At 42.2% G+C, this 17,082-nt stretch overlaps 2 protein-coding genes across 4 annotated transcripts; one reads left to right on the forward strand and one right to left on the reverse strand.

The window, feature by feature from the left end:
* Positions 1-320: 320 nt before the first annotated feature.
* On the forward strand, positions 321-3,877 carry ngdn (neuroguidin, EIF4E binding protein). The gene is made up of 11 exons (XM_068581987.1): positions 321-346; positions 651-710; positions 998-1,069; positions 1,286-1,423; positions 1,516-1,600; positions 1,701-1,753; positions 1,962-2,073; positions 2,257-2,431; positions 2,618-2,771; positions 3,405-3,471; positions 3,717-3,877. The coding sequence occupies exons 1-11, from the start codon at positions 326-328 to the stop codon at positions 3,734-3,736; spliced, it is 957 nt and encodes a 318-aa protein (XP_068438088.1). The 5' UTR covers positions 321-325; the 3' UTR covers positions 3,737-3,877.
* A 572-nt stretch (positions 3,878-4,449) lies between these two features.
* pabpn1 (poly(A) binding protein, nuclear 1) lies at positions 4,450-16,655 on the reverse strand. Of its 3 annotated transcripts, none has more exons than XM_068581482.1 (7): positions 16,191-16,655; positions 13,677-13,785; positions 13,220-13,287; positions 12,547-12,653; positions 11,814-11,901; positions 10,933-11,108; positions 4,450-5,159 (listed from the first exon to the last, which is right to left on the reverse strand). In XM_068581482.1, exons 1-7 carry the CDS (start codon positions 16,323-16,325, stop codon positions 4,973-4,975), a joined length of 870 nt encoding a protein of 289 aa, XP_068437583.1. In that variant the 5' UTR covers positions 16,326-16,655; the 3' UTR covers positions 4,450-4,972. The 3 variants fall into 3 exon arrangements, with proteins under 3 accessions (XP_068437583.1, XP_068437586.1, XP_068437585.1); XM_068581485.1 differs by lacking the exon at positions 16,191-16,655 and adding an exon at positions 15,741-15,867; XM_068581484.1 differs by having other exon boundaries at positions 5,016-6,316.
* Positions 16,656-17,082: the final 427 nt, after the last annotated feature.

Raw genomic sequence — 17,082 nt, forward strand, 5'->3', positions numbered from 1 at the left:
TATCTATATATTATGTATCTTCACGGATGGCTACATTGGCAGTTTATATTTTTTATTTTAAAAAATTTGGGAAAAGAATATATGCAGTAACTTTTAATAACAGGTCAAAAATAAATAATGAACTAAATAATGAATGAACTAATTAATTCATTAATAGTTTTCTGTTATATCCCGCTTTTGTTGCCGCTCACTCCTAAAGTGTGACACTGTCGCAGTGGGCTCCAGTCTGTGCGCTAATACTGTATCACTGCATCGTGTAGAAAGCAAACCAAGTGCTGTGTACCTATTGTCCCTCTGCGGCCTCCATAGGGTACATTGAAACAAAATGGCGGCCCCTGTTGACAACGTGAGTGGAGCTCAGCTGGCTGCGAGCTAATAATATTTTATCGTCCTAAACTGCATGATATTACTATATACATTTACGAAAATGTGGCATATGCTCTGAAACTATATATTGTACCTGAGACTGAGAAACAAATGTTAGAGTTAATGCTGATGGTGGTTTTGTTTTACAATGACTTTAGCTAGCCACTAGCTAACTTAACTTTTAGTAGCTCTTAGTTTCTACAGCAATATCCGCGTTTTACTGACTGTACATTATGCGGTGGGAAGGTTGGCTTTGTATTTCTGAGTTATTTGCTTTCCGACAGGATTTAATTGAAAGCGATTTGCCTGCAGCTGTACAGCTGCTGAGAAATCTCACAGAGCAGGTAAGAACTGCGTGTCTGATATTACTGTAATAATATGTATTACTAGAGGTATGGTCCTTTTAAAATTACTGTACGAACACATGCATTAGCACCTTTACATCTTATTGTTGAGTATAAATGCGTAATAGTCTGATCATAAAGATTCAGTTTCATTGTGTTTTTTTGGGGGGAGTAAGTGTCTCTTTCACCATGATGTTTTGAAAGATTTGTTACTTATCACAGAAAGGTAGTGTAGATACATCCCATTTACGTGTTCAGAGCTGAACCACTGCGTCCTTTCTCTCTAGGTGGTCTCGGTTACAAGTCATGTCCGTGACCTGATCACAAAAGTCAAAGATGGAGCTTTTAAGACCTCGGAGGTGAGTGGAGACGGTTACTTAATATCCTGGACTTGTTAATAAAGCTGGATTCACAACTTGACCAAAAACACCAGGCTCACTGTACGTATGTCAGTGTTTTACGCCTGTGTTTCCAATTAATACAAATGTCCACTGCGACAGAAACTTCTCCTTTGTATTGGGACCAAACTGACAAACATCCCTGTGTGACTCGCCTACTGTCTTCTCTCCCTGCAGGGTTTGTCTTTCTTGGACCTTCGGTATCACCTGCTGCTCTTCTACCTTCAAGACCTCACTCACCTGATCAGCATCAAAACAGAAGGAGGCAAAATAAAAGACAGTGACGCCCTGAACAGACTGGTCACAATCAGAACGGTGAGGTGATTGTAGATGCAGGTCGCTGTTAATACACCTTCTATATTCTTGCACATCCAGATAACTCATTGCTTCACTCCTCCTGTTTTAAGGTCCTGGAGAAGATGCGACCGCTAGACCACAAACTTAAGTACCAGATTGATAAACTGGTGCGCACAGCTGTCACTGGCAGTTTAGGTAAGCCTGATCTTGTTTGTTTGTTGCGATTGTCAGTTGTTTTATTTTCGGCCCTCCATTTCTCACAGACCGTGTTATGTCTTTTTTTATTTGATTTCAGCTGAAAATGACCCGTTGCAGCTGCGTCCCAATCCTGAGAATCTCCTCAGCAAAGTAAGAATTAAATATTGTGGCTGTTTTTGCAGTTTGGTCTGTGTTGAATTGACCTTATTGATTACTTCAAGACATTTGATTGCATCAAGTTAGACTACCATTCATTTTATTAATTAAGGTTAACAAAACAACTTATTTTGAATTTGTATAAAGAAGACACAGTAATGTAACTTTCCGACTGACTTTATTTCTTTGCTTCATCAACCAGTTGAGCGAATCTGAGGAGTCTGAAGACGACGCTGAGAATAACACGGAGAAGAAAGCAGCCCACTCTAGTGGCAAGAAATATGTACCGCCGAAGATTGCCCCAGTGCATTATGGTAATGTCATAAAAACAGGTTCCGTTATACTTCTCCTTGGTCAAATACTTCTGTGGAAGATACTTACTCTGTTACTAATGAATCTGCTTCTTTTGGTACAGTTGGCCATGTCGTTATGCCCCTCTGGCTCACATGTCTGAAAATAAAACTTCTCATCTCAACCTGTCTGCCCCATTCCCCCAGATGGTGACATGACAGACGCAGACAAGAAGAAGGCTCAGTCAGAGCGCCAGCGGCGAGCTGCCCTCCGAAGCTCTGTGATCCAGGAGCTGCGACAGCAGTACAGCGACGCTCCAGAGGAGATCAGGGAAAGACGAGACTTCCAGAGCGACCGCGAGAGCCGCGAGGAGCTCCATAGGTGTTTACGTGTTAAATTTGTTTGATCACAATTTATGATATCAGATGAGATGCAGAATGAAACAGTGGGGTTGTATCCGTTACTTTTAAGATTTGAAGGGGATGTGAAGTATATCTCACACACAAAGATGGGATGAGCTTTACAGATGGCAGTGTTCATCAACAATAACTTTTTTCTTCTTCAAAGGAAAAACTACGAGGAGTCGATGATGGTGCGTCTCAACATGCCAGACCGTCAGAAGAGCATCAGAAAGAGAAGCATGATGACCATGTCCGGCCAACTGAGCGGCATCACACACTTTGGTGACATCTCGGCTCTGACAGGCGCCGAGGGCGGGCAGGTGAGCTAACCCGTCAGAAAAAGGGGAAGGGTGGTCATATCACACTGGCTCTACAGAAGAGGCCATGGTTTTGAAACATTGCTGTTGGTGGAAAAAATAATCATAATTTGTGGTCCAGAAATGTCTCTTTAGACAAGTCTTAGTGGGCGTTTGGCTCAGGAAGAGCAGGAATTAGAGGCTCTAATGAAGCAGGAGACTCCCAACTGAGTCTCAACACTCTGAACTACATATTATAATCAATGTCGAACAGAACTCTCGGTCCGGCGTGTTGTACCTGACCGCTCACACATTAGTATGTCTTGGACTTAATGCCCACACAGGTTTGGCATGCCATCCCTCTCTGTTTCCTGTCACAATTCACTTTCTGCCGTCATTAAACGTACTAATGAGTTGAAGTAATGACTGGCCGACCTCATGCTGCTTGCAGATGTGGAAAAATGTGTTCAGTTAAATGTATTAGGAAAGTCCATGTGCGCTATGTTTAGATTTAGTGCCGGACAACACGTGAAGCTACAAAACAATGTTAACAGGCTCATCTCCGGCCACAATGAATGGGAGCTTTGTGGCTGGCTTTTATTTAGATCACATTCTTGATGCTACTGCTGCTTCTTACACTTGTCTTCAATGATGCAGGATGGGGACAACTCTCGGCCCAGGAAGAAGAAGAAACAACTCATGAAGAAGAAAACCAAAAAAAGAGGTGAGGACATTAAAATACAGACAGCACAAACTGATTAGGGTCAAGTAACTTTAACTCCTTCGTAATGTAGAGAGACCTTTTCCAACATGGGCTTGGCCCTAAGTTTGCTTTTAGTGTCTCACTAAAAACTGTGCCATTGGTGTAATTGTTTACGAAATCCTTCCGATCTGAAAAGATTTAGTTGTGCAATTTAAAAATAATTGATTGCGTTTTATGTTATTAATCTTCCATGTCCTTCTCTGCAGCGTTTAAGAAGCACAGATAACCTGAAACGTGACGTTCACCGGTTGAAGACCAATTGACACGAAGACTTCTCAACGACAACCATCATTTTAGTTTGTTTTTTTTATGTTAAAGTCAGTTGTGCCCATCATTAATTCCCCACTTCAGTATAATTTGTTTTCATTCAGTTTGTGAAATAAACATTTACTGCTGGACTTGTGTGTCACATTATTCATCTCCATTAGAGGGCAGTCACATTGCCTCCTTATCAAACAGAACAAAACGCTCCTTATGCCATCTAATAGCCCCCAGCTGGAGAGCCATGATAATGTAGAGGAAATATGCAGCAGATGACATTTTAGGACACATTTACAAGTATTAGTACAGAAATACAGCCAGGCCTAATCGCAGCAGGCACACCAGCCTCTGACAACTCAATTATGCATTTCTATTAAACGTTCACATCAGTGAGAAAACAAGTGTTGTATTTAGCTAGTAACCTAAGTGAGGTTGTGCAGTTTAAGTCAAATGATGCTCCTCCAACCTTAAAGTGTACTCCGTATGCAGTTGGGACTTAACATGATATTTAAGGTTTGGCCTGTGATGTCAGTAATGGCCACCTAGCTAATCATTAAAATTCCTTTGGAAATACACCCCAACCACCTAATATGTACCATTGGGGAACCAATAAAGTGTGTGTGGATGCAATTGAACCAAATCGTATGTAGGCCATTCAAAACAAATTTACAAACAGTCTCATTTTTACACAATGTCTTTATTTTATTTTTTTTCCCTAATACAGACTCATGGGTTAAAAATAAAAATAAAAAAGCAGAACATTTGTTCAAACCCACTCCCCTTTTCAAAAAAGAAAAACTGTCTCCACACAAACCCCACCCCTACTTTCCCCACCCTAACATAACAGCTCCGGCCCACTCCATTTATTAACTTAATCAATGCCGCTAGCTCATCAGCCTTCCTCAGACAAGCCGTGACTGCACTGCGCATAGTCAGAGAAAGGGGGCGCATTAAGGTCCGCACTGTACACCCCAAAAAACACCCTAGTCTCTGGTCTTGCCTTCCTCACTCACGCAAACTTGCCTTCCTGCCACTCAGCTATGTTGGCTTCAGCCCTCCGTATATAAATCATGTGTTGATTGGCTGCCTGTTAAGTTCTGTGTGTGCTGCAGTGTGTTTAACAGGTGTGTGTGTGTGTGTGTGTGCATGTTGTCCGTGCGTGTGTGTGTGTGTTGAAGTGTGAAAGGGACTAAAAGCATCATCAGCGTTTGCTGTTGTAGTAAATGCCCCCCGCAGCGGGCCTGTGGTCACCCTGCCCCCCTCCCCCACCCCCCCACACGGACAGGATGGGGTGAGTGTGCATAGCGGGAGCAGAGAGAGAGAGAGACGCTGCGGGGGGGGCCTGCGCCACCTGGGGAGGGGTCGTCAGCCTCCACTGGTCTTGAAACCTGAAACGACAAGAAGTGGTCTAATATACAGAGAGAGGACGGGGGAGGGGAAGGAGGAGAGACAGGAGACAAGGAACACAGAGGGGAGGGAGGGAGAAACAGGTGGGGAGGGGGGTGGGGGTGGGGGGGAGATGGAGGGGTTGCACGAAATAAAACACATTGATGTCCGTCAAAAGAATAAAACGAGCCGTTGCCATGCCTGAGTTGGAGGTGACAGGTATGAACGAGCAGCAGGAAGGTGGCAGCGAGAGGAACACCGCTCCCATGAGAGGAAAAAATAAAAAGATTCTATGCAAGTATAATCCCACTGAACACTGAATGGCCATCACTGTCCAGAGAACAACAATCCATGGTGTGATGAGCCAAAGCGGGTGGAAGAGGGTCAGGGGAAAAAAGCATGAGTTATAAAATGCAGCAAGGGTAGGGATGAGAGAACGGCGAACACAAAAGGGGTTAAGGGAGAAGGGATGGGGAGGTGATGATATACTCCAAACCACAAACTTAAAAACACAACAAATACTCTGGCTAGTGGAAGTTTCACATATGTACGGTACATTAAAAACAAAAATAAACAGTATATCTTCTTGTTGCAGTTTACCCCCCCACATTTTTTTTCTCTTTTCTTTTCTTTTTTTTTTCCTTTTCTTGTTTTGGTGGTGGTGGAGGGTGAGTGGGCTGTGTTGGTGATGGTGTGAAAGCAGGAAGTCACAGCCAGACCAAAGGAGACACATCTGCAGCCTGAGATACCACCATCTTCTCCTACATCCCCCTCCTCCCCACCCCTCAAAACCAACAAAAAAACAAAGAAATCAGCCACCTTATTCTTTCCCCAAATGGCCAACTGATACCTTACCAGGGGTGACCGCATCAACCTCCGCACACGCACGCTCACACACAATCGCACACTGCGGCCAGTCAGTCTCTCTGTCCAGGAGAGTTTTTTTTTTTTTTTCTTTTGTCTTTTTTTCTCTCTTCTGGATTCTCTTCTTTTATTGTTGGGGATGGGGCAGGGGGGATTTTTTTCATTGCGTGTGCATGTGTGTGTGTGTGTTTGTTTTCTCTAAATGGAAAAGAGGGGAAAGGGTTGATAGTAAGGGAATGTTGAGGGAGGGGGTGTTTAGTAAGGGGAATACCACGATGTTGTTCGCCCTCGGCCCCTGGAAAAGAGAGAGAAAAAGAGGGTGAGTTTTTTTTCTGGTTGGCTTAAGAAGACTGACACCAATTTCCTGGTGTGATAAAATAGATATAAATATACGTGTGATATTGTGGCCAGAGAAAGGGTCTGCAAACGGAAGGGGAAAGAATATATTTATGTATATTAAAATGAATGACAATGTTTTAGGACAGTGTTCACAATCCCTAAATCGTCATTCCATCTTAACGATATTGGGCCTCGAATCTCGTGTGTTGCGTTACAACAAATCAATCTGGAAGAATAGACTACAGTGCTGAAAGAAGCTGAAAGCAGCTTGTCAAGAGAGGAAAAGTGTTTAATTTCCAGATAATGGAATAAGGATTTGTGTTTGGGTGTGAGGGGACAGCAACGGCACTCTCTCCCTCTTTCTCTCTCTCTCCGTCTCTCTCTGCGAGAGCCGCCTTCTGGGGTCACTGTGGGGAAAGACCTTGAGGACAAACAGCACCACACATATACCCCCGGCAAGACAGTGCACATACATACACACACATATTGGGGGACAGGACAACTGCACCATTATTAGACACTCATAACACTGCCTGACACAAACACACACACCAAGGCAGCAGCAACACTTACACACATCTGCTCTTTCTCTCATACACAAATCATTCAGTGGCAACAAACACAAAAAATGTCACACTGGGACTGAAGCCAGCAGTTGTCCGGCTAGATGCTGAAGTCAGGCTGCAGTAATGAACCCTCGTTTCTGGGCGTGAACGCTGTAAAAAGGTGAATCTGGGTTGGAGTATGTGTGTGTGTATGTGTGTGCGTCTGTGTGTCTGTGTGTGGAGGGGGTGGGGTTCATGTACATGCAAGGATAACACACTCTACATAAAGCATCAAAAATCTAATTCCACATCATGAGTACAGTATGCAAGTCCTGTGGCTCACATCAAAATCTTGGCTTTTCACCATGCCAACTTGGGAAGATGACAAAATGATGTTAATGGATGAAATACATGACTAAACACTTTTTGCAGCCAGGCACCAGTTGTTTTTAAGAGCATGTAAACATGAATGACTCTTTGTTCTCAGCCAGGGTGCATGGATTTGAGGTGCTAGACAAACGCCACTATTTGGCTGCGTTGTCCTGTAATAGAATTAAATCCTGGCAGCCAACGCTCTGCTTTAGCCTGTACAAAAAAACAAACATTTGGCACGGCCTTGTTGAAGCTTAACTTCTTATAAAACAAAGCAACACCTAGATACTTTAATGAAACGTATCTCTTGGACCACCGCCGAGCACTGTGAAACCTTCCCAAGCACACAATGGGTCAATGCAAAGTTTGTGTGTTTTTTTCACCATGGATGTGTTCCAAACACAAGACACAAGTGTTACTTAGTTCACATCTGAGCCCAATTCTGTTCGACTGCAACACAGACTTAATTAGACTAGTGACGAATCCCTAATGTAGCAACAAGACAGCCCTTCTGCTCTCCTCTGCAAAATGTGATCAAGGCCATTTCGAGTGGACTTAACTCTGCATGTTGTAGAGTGATGCAGGAATGAGTCCCTAAACCCTCAATTGAGTTAGCATTTCTCACTTTCAATTCCATTGTCTCCAAGGTCAATGGGGTTTTAGTTAGATGCCTAAAATAAGGCATGTGGGCAACACATTCAGTCGATCCCACTCCTGTTAATTTTGAAGCTTTTTAGTGTCTTAACGAGATTACTAACCGACATCACCGACTCGTCCGCCTTCACAGACTCGTTGTGTATCCTCCTGCCACTGTGGCGTAGTTTTGTTTATAACCTTCAACTTTTAAATTAGAAAAAAATGGTGCTCATTTGTGAGGATTATCCTCCTGAAGAAAAAATTGTGTTGGTACCATAAACCTTTTTGCCAGTTTAAATTCTGCCATAATCCAGAATCCCATGGAAAAGTCACATTGGCTTTTTGGTGAGGGAACTCGTGTGATGCCAACTTTCAGGTTGGCCTACAAAAAACGTTTCTTCCCAGCAGCACTCTATTCAGTGGTGATCGAATCATTTTTTCCCCCTAGGATTACAACTGCAGCCACTACAGTCAAATCATTATTGGCTACAAAAATGATTTCATGACCTTGAAACTGCTTGGTTGAACCTCGCTTTCAGCAAAATACAGAACGTCAACTGTTAATTTTGTTTGCAGTTTTTTTGCACAGCTATTTAAACGTTTAGGGGATTTCTTTCTAGTGGAAGTTAAACCTTACTTTAATTTTCTTCACCTAACTGAAAATTAGTTAGACAGAACGTAAAAGTTCAACAATCATAGCAAGTCTTGGCTATGTTTACAACCGAACTTAAAGTCTTTGAAGTAAAAGCTCCAATCATGCATCTAGTTTTTAAACTACCAAATTATACATTACTCAATCAGTACTTTTAGCTCATGGAGACTTGATGTAATAGCATCAACCCCATGGCTTTTCCCCTAGTCTTTGTGTGCCTTGTCCTGCAGCTCGGCCAAATCCCAGTGAGCAAACTGGCAGGGTTAGGGTTTCTTGGTATGTGTGGGAGTGGCTGGGGTAAGTGCACAGAAAGATTAGAGAGATTCTGACCTTGAGGTTCAGACACTTTCTCACACAAAGGAATGAATAGATGTGTAACCCTTTCTTGTAGTTATTTAAAAAGGCAACCTTGCTGAAATGGTAGTATTTGCACAAACACTTCAGTGTAAAAGCAAGGGCAAAAAAAGAAAGGAGACATGCACAAGATAAAATGGAATAAATAGGAGCCTGTCAGAAGAATTTGGCAACCGGTTTAGTCGGTAAAATAAAAAGGTCTCTGTATGAAAGTTTTTAGGTTCTTTCCAAAATAACTGCTGCAGCATCTTTCTTCTGGAAAATGTTCTTTGTCAAACATTAAGTATTAAGCAACAGCCAAAGCCTGAAGCCTCCAGATGCTTGTCAGGGATGATCAGTCAGAATATCTCAAGGCTCAGTGCATGTGTGGGGAAGTTGGCATGCTGATCAGTAGGTTTGGCACCACACCTTTTATACTAAAAAAAATAAATAAAAAAAAACCTAAACAAAAAACAATATGGCTCTATAAGGATAATATGGCGATACCAGTGAGATGCCGTCGCCATAATGTATCACTGCCCTCAGGGCCAATGTGAAAAGGAACACTTAATTTGTTGTTCAAATTGATGTTTTAAATGTATGTTTAATCATCATCAAACAATGTGATTTTTGTAGGCATCATCTTTATAGAAACTGTGCAGCTCGAGTTAATAGTTAACTGCCAAATGTTTTTAATTGCATACTGTAAACATTTTTTAATTAGCCTTGCCATTGCAGTAGAAACTAGACTGCAAAAGACTCACAGGGCCTCACTGCAGAGCTCTGAATTAAAGCCAAAACAAAACACTGGATGTAAAAAGCCACCAGAATCCCAGTGCACAACACTCTGATCAACACCAGGCTTATTGTGTCATTCAATATGGATCACAGTGATGAGACAGGTTTGAACATAGTATTGATGAACTGGAACATTAAAGGAAACTTCCACAATAGTGTGAGGCAAAAGTGAGACAATGCAACAGGTCACTGTACTGATGCCCACAGCATTAAATAAGATCGTGATGCAAAATGATATGCACTTTCCCCCTGTCATATATGGTCCAATCACAAATGACATCCCAAGCTTTCCAAAAGAAATTCAATAAAGTGCAATCTTTGGCACCCCAGTACTTTTCTGTTATTATGATAACAGGGATTGCATTGGCATTGACCCATACATGGTAGCATCTAATGCAGAATGCATGTAAAGCCTGGGACGAACAAAATGATGTGCACCGAGTCGGTTTGCCTCCATTAGAATGGTTATGTGTGATGTGGCATGCAATGAGTCCCTCAATCTCACCACTGGTGTGACGTGATGTCTAACCTACACCGTATCACCGTTTCTATCACAGTCGCAAATACAATCTATAATTGCGATTATAGCAGTTAACATAATGAAATACGATTTAAGTTTAAACAAATCTTAAGACTGAATTCTATAATCCAAATGTCAGGGATTGCATGCAGTATTTACACTGCACACACAATCTAGATTAAAAAAGTAATTTCCTAAAATAATATTTTTTGCCTCCTAATTGACAAGGATCAGATTGCCCCTCTGTACTTATCTTCTTGGCAATAGAGAAGGTGCTAAAATCTTGACCAGAAATAGGTCAGTGGGGCATGTTTCCCAATTAAAGATACATAATGGAGATGATCAGGGTGTCGTCCAACTAGACATTAGCTTTGGTGTCCTGTTCTTTTTGTGTTAAAATAAGAGGACAGCGTTAACCCTCACTTTATCTGAAGGCCAAAACAGGCCTTCAGATGAGGTGAAAAAGTTTATGAACAGTCCAATTCTTGTTTTCTTCCTAGCTGAATGCCTGGTCTGTACAACAACCAATAACATTAATCCTAGTTGCAGGTCAATGTAAATCGATAAGAACGGCTGCCAATTCTGGCTGGTCATGATAGTTTGCCTAATTTGTCCAGTCATTTCCTTTCAAAACAAACACCGAGTGAGGTGCAATGCATGCAGGTGCAGCGTTTTTTCCCACGTGTCAGAAGTGATGTGTCTCAGAGTAAACTCACCTGAAGGCCCGTCCTCTGCCTCTGGGTGGCGTGTAGCCACTGTAATAGCGTGCACGCGACGAAAAGCTTCCTCCTCCTCCGCCTCCTCCTCCTCCCCCCCGTGACCTGAACCGAGCCCGTGGAAAGCCGCGGTCTGTGGTGCTGATGCCTGGTCTGTTTGTTCTCTTAGCGCCGACCTGAGGAGCGAGAATCAAGCAAAAAACAAGGGACAGAAATCGTCATTTCAATTATCAACTAAATTACGCTGCTAAGGAACTACAAGAGCATTGTGTCACTTGCCACCTGTTTTTCTCTGTTACTGCCACACTGTGCAAAACGAAATCCGCAGGATAAAAAAAGGTCCAGCTTGTCAAAATGACGGTTCCATTGATTTACAAGATGCATTCGAGCTCTTTACAGTAAAAAAAAAAAAAGTTTTTGGGGAGAAGTAAATCAGATCTTTATCATGTTCTCTAATGTAATATTGTAACATTTTGTCAATAAATATTTTTTTTGCCAGAGATAAAATAGGTACGCGAGGAAATATGCAAGCTATTTCACTGTTTTGTTTGTTTTTAACTGGTGTCAGAGCGGTACACCATATCAGCTGATACGCAAGTTTGGGTATTAGAATCCGTAGTGGGAGGAAAAAGATAGACTAAAAACAACTAAATTGAGCCAATTATGCGAACATTTGTTGCAGTAATCACTGATTATTTTGGTTCCACTCAGGTAATTTTGTAAATGCACCAATATTCAACAGTCGTTAATGACGAAGCCACAGTTCACATTGCCCCTCTACTTCCTCACAATGGTGTCAATTGACCTAGAACAATTAAACATCTCAATGTGAGAACGTCCCAGATGTAAGAATTAAATGTTGATATTTAAAATGATCTTACCTTTATCTGCCTTCCTCTGAAAAGGGACTCATCCAATGCCATGGCTGTCCTAACAGACTCTTTGTCTGCAAACTCAATATAGGCAAACCTGAAGAAGATAAAACAATAAAAATCAATCACATGTATGTATGTATGTATGTATGTATGAATGACCATTACATGAGAGTTGGAAGATATCAAGCGGTCTTCATCTTATCTCTACCTCTGGACACCCAGGGCCTCCCCACATTAAACAGGCCACGCACAGAGTCTGGGGCCCCTTAGGTTACTTACCCAGAAGAATGCTCAAATCACACATTCCTTCATGTCTAATATATTTCTACCACATAACTACAGATGTACAAAAAAACGCAGCAGCATGTAGAGCAGGTTGGAACCAGTATGTTGATCACTGAGGATTGCAAACATCTAAATGTTAAAGGACATCTATTCCTGTGGGTGGATAACTAAAGTTTGTTTAAAGCTAAAATACATTTCTGTTGGGAAATAACAGAAATTGATACCAGCTTTTAATTGTCGTCATTAAAAACACAGGAAAGGTGAAACCAGAACAACAATTTTAACAGTTCTTTAATCTGGTCTCACTTAAGCATTATGGTAAATTTGCAATGATGCTTAATGAAAATATGTCCACCCTCTGTTGGATTTCTCTCTGCCAACAGCATGACATTGGTGTATTTGCTGATTCACCCACTGCATGGTAAAGAAATACAGTATAACGATGGCGTCTTACCCTTTGGGATGCCCTGTGTATTTGTCACATAAGATAGTGACTCTGTTTACTGAACCACAGCCATGAAAGTGAGCTTCAAGCTCTTCTGCCGTGGCACCGTAGTCCACCTGAAGAAAGACGGAAAGAGAGCTGAAACCACACATCCTGGACCAAGAATCAAAGTTAGATACATGCGTCACTTTTACTTTACTAAATTAGACGGACTAAAATGAAAACAAATATATAGTTTTAAATAAAGAGAGGGGCATTTAGAAATATATGAATAAAAAAATAGACATCATTAGAATCATAATTTGCAAAAATATATGGTATTTACCCTGGTGGATTTTTTAAATAAAATAAAACTATTTTTGGTAAATTCTAAAAAAGAATATGGCGCAGCTTTAATTCTGTCATAAGCTAATCTAAGCAAAAGAGTTGAACACCCAACAATGTATTTTGGGACTCATTTTAAAGAAATAGTATAACCCAATAATAATGGAAAAGACTCAAAACCAGAAGAAAACAACATCTATTATAAACTTTATGACCAATAAAACAGTGCAAAAAGACCATGGTGGTAAAACTTTAAGAAGCGTTACGATTCTATGTTGAACATTTCTTAAATAATCTGATAATTTTCTTTGTCACCTCAAAACATGCAACAAGGAGAGAATACGAGACAATTACTCACGTTTCCAACATAAATAGATCTGCCATCTGCCTCCATCTTTTCTTCGATGGACATGATAACTGGACCAACTGCACCGGGGAGAGGCAGAAAACGCATAAAAAAGCAACAAAATTAAGAGGGTGTCCCAAGCTTAATATCTACATTATTTAGCTGATATCCCCCCCCCCTCCCCTATCTTTTCTTCTTCATGTTAATCAAGACCTATACAACCAATATATGGGACTGTAAACCCATATAGGCAGAATGGAATTAATCATGGTTTCATAAACACATTTTTCTCCCACTACGACAATTTCACCGTGAGATCTGTGGTCAAATCAGGCTCCTTAAATTGAGAGATATATATATATATATAACAATTATTATGATTTATTAGCCAATATGACAGGGACATGAAATACGGACAGACGGGGAGAAACTAGTGTCTTCCCGCACATAAATCAACAAATCAACGCACCTGGTGGGGGGCTGAGATTCATCTGTTTCTCCACCTCGTTCTGGAGCTCCTTCAGCTTCTCTGCCTCTTCCTCCATCTCTCTAACCCGGGCTTTGATTGCCTCCAGCTCCTGCAACACAGACATAAAATACACCATGAGCATGATACAACTCACTGAAACATTAATCACAAATGCCATAATTACATGATGTGGATGACAGCTATGCCACCCTAACCAACTACCAAAACTAGCCATGAAAATGTAATCATTAACAAACAGGTTCTTAACACCCCTTTGCAAGCACCATGAAGAAGGCAATGAGATGCTTAATCTGTACAAGTGCTGTCACAACATGACTCCAATCTAAAGAGCATATGCGTGTATGGTTACTAACCAAAAGGAGAAAAAAAAACATCTAAAAATACCGGGCTGGTCCTGAACCTTTGTTGTAGCCTCTTATCGCATACATTTTTACACAGCGTTAGCTACAACACTGCTTTAATTTGGCCCTTGAAAGTTGACCTTCAAGTTGACAAATTTTCCTCATCCAGGCATGATAAGCTTTAGTGGTATTCAAAATATAATACGCAAACCAAATGAATGGATTAGCATGGCACGCGCAGATTGAAGTTTCCAATCACTTCTCAATGAATGACTAGAGCAAATATTCGGAAACAACATTACAGATACAAAGAAGTCAAATGATGAGTTAGTATATTGGCTTTCACAGATGCTAAACACTACCTTTAAGACAATATTTAAGTAATTTAACATGCATATACACCCATATCAGGAATGTGAATGTGCTTATTTCTCTTCGTTATAAAAACAATGTCGGCTCGACATTACTATGGACTCCTGCACCTGATGGTGAGCATTTGCTCCAAATATATTTTGACGCTGAACATGTCAATAAACATTTTGTAAATTAACAAATATGAAAATTCATTTGCTGCAACTCCACTTCACCTGAAACCCCATAGAGTTGGTGACAATGGTCAGGTCTAACAAATAAAGACTTCAAACCCCAGAAAATGCCTAATTCCTATAGTGAACCGAGATGGCTGTGTCCTCAAGTGGGAGCGGACCCTCCTGTCTGACAGTGGTGCACTGCAGCACAGTGGGAGTCATTCCAGCTCCATCCAGGGCTGTTGCCTGTGCTGACAGGACTTCTATTGCAACGGCTCCTTGTCCAACTAGTGACAGACACCCATATTAAATGCTGCTCCTCAAACCAGAGGAGGGTGACTGCATACTGGTGGCCTACTGTATTTGGTGTTAACAGCACCATCATCTCTCAGCCCACCAACCTTCAGCTACACAATCACCTGGTATGTCACGATCATAGAATGAGCAATCCACGTTAACAGTTAGATTGGTAAAAAAAAAATGAAGCAATCTGACAATGACACATTGTAGGTACTTTTTTTGTCGCATATTCACATTCAGTGCATGCTCTTTCCCTCCCCTCCCATCTCTCAGTCTTCTTGCTCTGGTAAAACATTGAAGGATGCAAACCCAGCCCCTCAAATACCGCAACCCCTGCTTCTGCGGTTTATGCAGCGCGCTCTCAGGTTAGCACCACCTCAAAACTCTGGACTTGCTGCATAGACATCATCGGTGAATATGCATGCAGGTATTTGGGGGAGACCAATAACTAAATTAGGCCTACTAACGCCAACTGTGCATCTTAAACCACCATAACGGTACAGCAAACCCCGTGACCCACTGATGTGCAATCCAACCATCGTCCGGCATTCATGACAAAGATGATGAGCTGCACGTCGGTCATCTCCACCCTCCCGAGCTTTGTTAACACCTAACCTAGCTAGCGTGTGAGCATGCCAGGGTCCCGTTGACCGCCGGGCTAATAGCAGTTTAAGGTGCAAATTCCACATTTTATCTCGTTACTCGTCGGTCTACGTGACCTCTGGTCATTTAAACTGCCGCACTTGATGCTGGAACTCAGGGTAAGCTAATGTTAGCCCCCTAATGGTCGGTCATTTTGCATGTGCATACACCGGCGCCTCAACTGCAGCATACGGCATAACGGAGGAGGTAAATGGAATAAAAGATGTCATTACCGTCAGCAGGTCGCCTTCTCAAGCAGTAGACTCGCACAGCGGCGGCTAATGGCGGCGGCCTGTCCTACCCTTGCCCCCGACTGTCTCCTGTATCTCAGTCTCGCATTATTATTTTTTGAGACGAGGATTCCCCCCCCCTCCCCCCAACGGCTCGAGCTGCTCCCTGGCGCAGAGAAACTGGCGCCGTCGTTGCGCCAAGATGGCTGCTGACACCACGCATGTCACCACCCATTTCTACTGCACTGCGTGAACCACAATGGCGGTTATAATATCGACATAGCGATAGCAGTAACGTAACGTTGCACGGCATGTGACCAACGCTTTGAGGAGAAGAGAGAGTACAAAAAAGAACAAATTGCTTGCATGCTTTCGCTAACTTCTTCCGTTTGGGCTATAACGTATCCCGGTGCCATGTGGGCACTCACAGCTGAAACAATGCCCTTCACTTACCGGGTCTTCAATTGCGGCCTCTCCGTCTTCTAATCCCGGTTCCTCGTCACCTACACCAGGGTCTTCCAACTCGGGATGTCCTGGATCTGAATCTAGTAGGGATTCCTCCGCCAGTCCGTTGCCGAACTCCGCCATCGCCCTGTTCCAACTGTACCGACGCGCCTCGTGGCCAAACCAACGTACAGGCCCCTACTCACGCACAAGGGGGTAGAGTGAGCGGGGCGGCGAAAAGAAAAAAACGGCGGAAAACGCCGCTTAGAAAAGTTAAAATGGGGAATAAAATGCTAGCTATAGTTCCAGCCACTACTCAAACAGAATACCACGATGAACAAGAACCGCTGTTTCACTCACTACCTTTACGGAGCGGTCCCAATTTACGTCAGATAACCTAGTTTATTTACTTAAATGAGTATATAAAAAAGGCGAGGACTACGCGAGAGCGGCAGTGTCCCTTCAGTTCAGAAATGGAAGCCGGGGGCGGAGTCATCTAGCACTGCGGGCGTAAAACTCCCAATCCTATTGGTTTGCTGAGGTATACAGACAAACCCCTTCGATGTCTGCCGCGTTCCTATTGGATGAGCGTAAAAGACTTTCCGGTTCCCAAATCGCATGTGTGCTTTTAATTGGATTACGTTTCTGTCAATCATGTCCCTCTCAATGGGAAGTAAACCGGCAAAGCCAATTGTTTAGTTAATTAATTCCAGGTAGCACATTTGTGTGTTGTCTCCTCCGTTGTGACCTAAGTGACCGTTATTTAAAATATGACACTCATTTAAAACCCCAGATGTTTGTTTATACAAAAAATCTAAACCATTGTCGCATACACACAAAAAGTAGAAACAAATGCCCTAATTGAAAATGAGATATACACCATTTGGAGGGAAAGGGAAAT

This window comes from Clinocottus analis, unplaced genomic scaffold (assembly GCF_023055335.1).
Source record: "Clinocottus analis isolate CAN_PGR_092001 unplaced genomic scaffold, fCliAna1.0.p SCAF_18, whole genome shotgun sequence".
NCBI lineage: Eukaryota > Metazoa > Chordata > Actinopteri > Perciformes > Cottidae > Clinocottus > Clinocottus analis.

What these genes read in the sequence shown, in the direction of transcription:
- ngdn (XM_068581987.1), top strand. Translation starts at nt 326, where the DNA reads ATGGCGGCCCCTGTTGACAAC. An exon ending in GATTGCCCCAGTGCATTATG is followed by an intron (nt 2,074 to 2,256) that starts GTAATGTCATAA and finishes CCATTCCCCCAG; the next exon opens with ATGGTGACATGACAGACGCA. An exon ending in AGCCGCGAGGAGCTCCATAG is followed by an intron (nt 2,432 to 2,617) that starts GTGTTTACGTGT and finishes TCTTCTTCAAAG; the next exon opens with GAAAAACTACGAGGAGTCGA.
- pabpn1 (XM_068581482.1), bottom strand. Translation starts at nt 16,325, where the DNA reads ATGGCGGAGTTCGGCAACGGACTGGCGGAGGAATCCCTACTAGATTCA. An exon ending in AGGCCGCAATTGAAGACCCG is followed by an intron (nt 13,786 to 16,190) that starts GTAAGTGAAGGG and finishes TCTGTGTTGCAG; the next exon opens with GAGCTGGAGGCAATCAAAGC. An exon ending in GGCAGAGGACGGGCCTTCAG is followed by an intron (nt 5,160 to 10,932) that starts GTGAGTTTACTC and finishes TTGTCGTTTCAG; the next exon opens with GTTTCAAGACCAGTGGAGGC.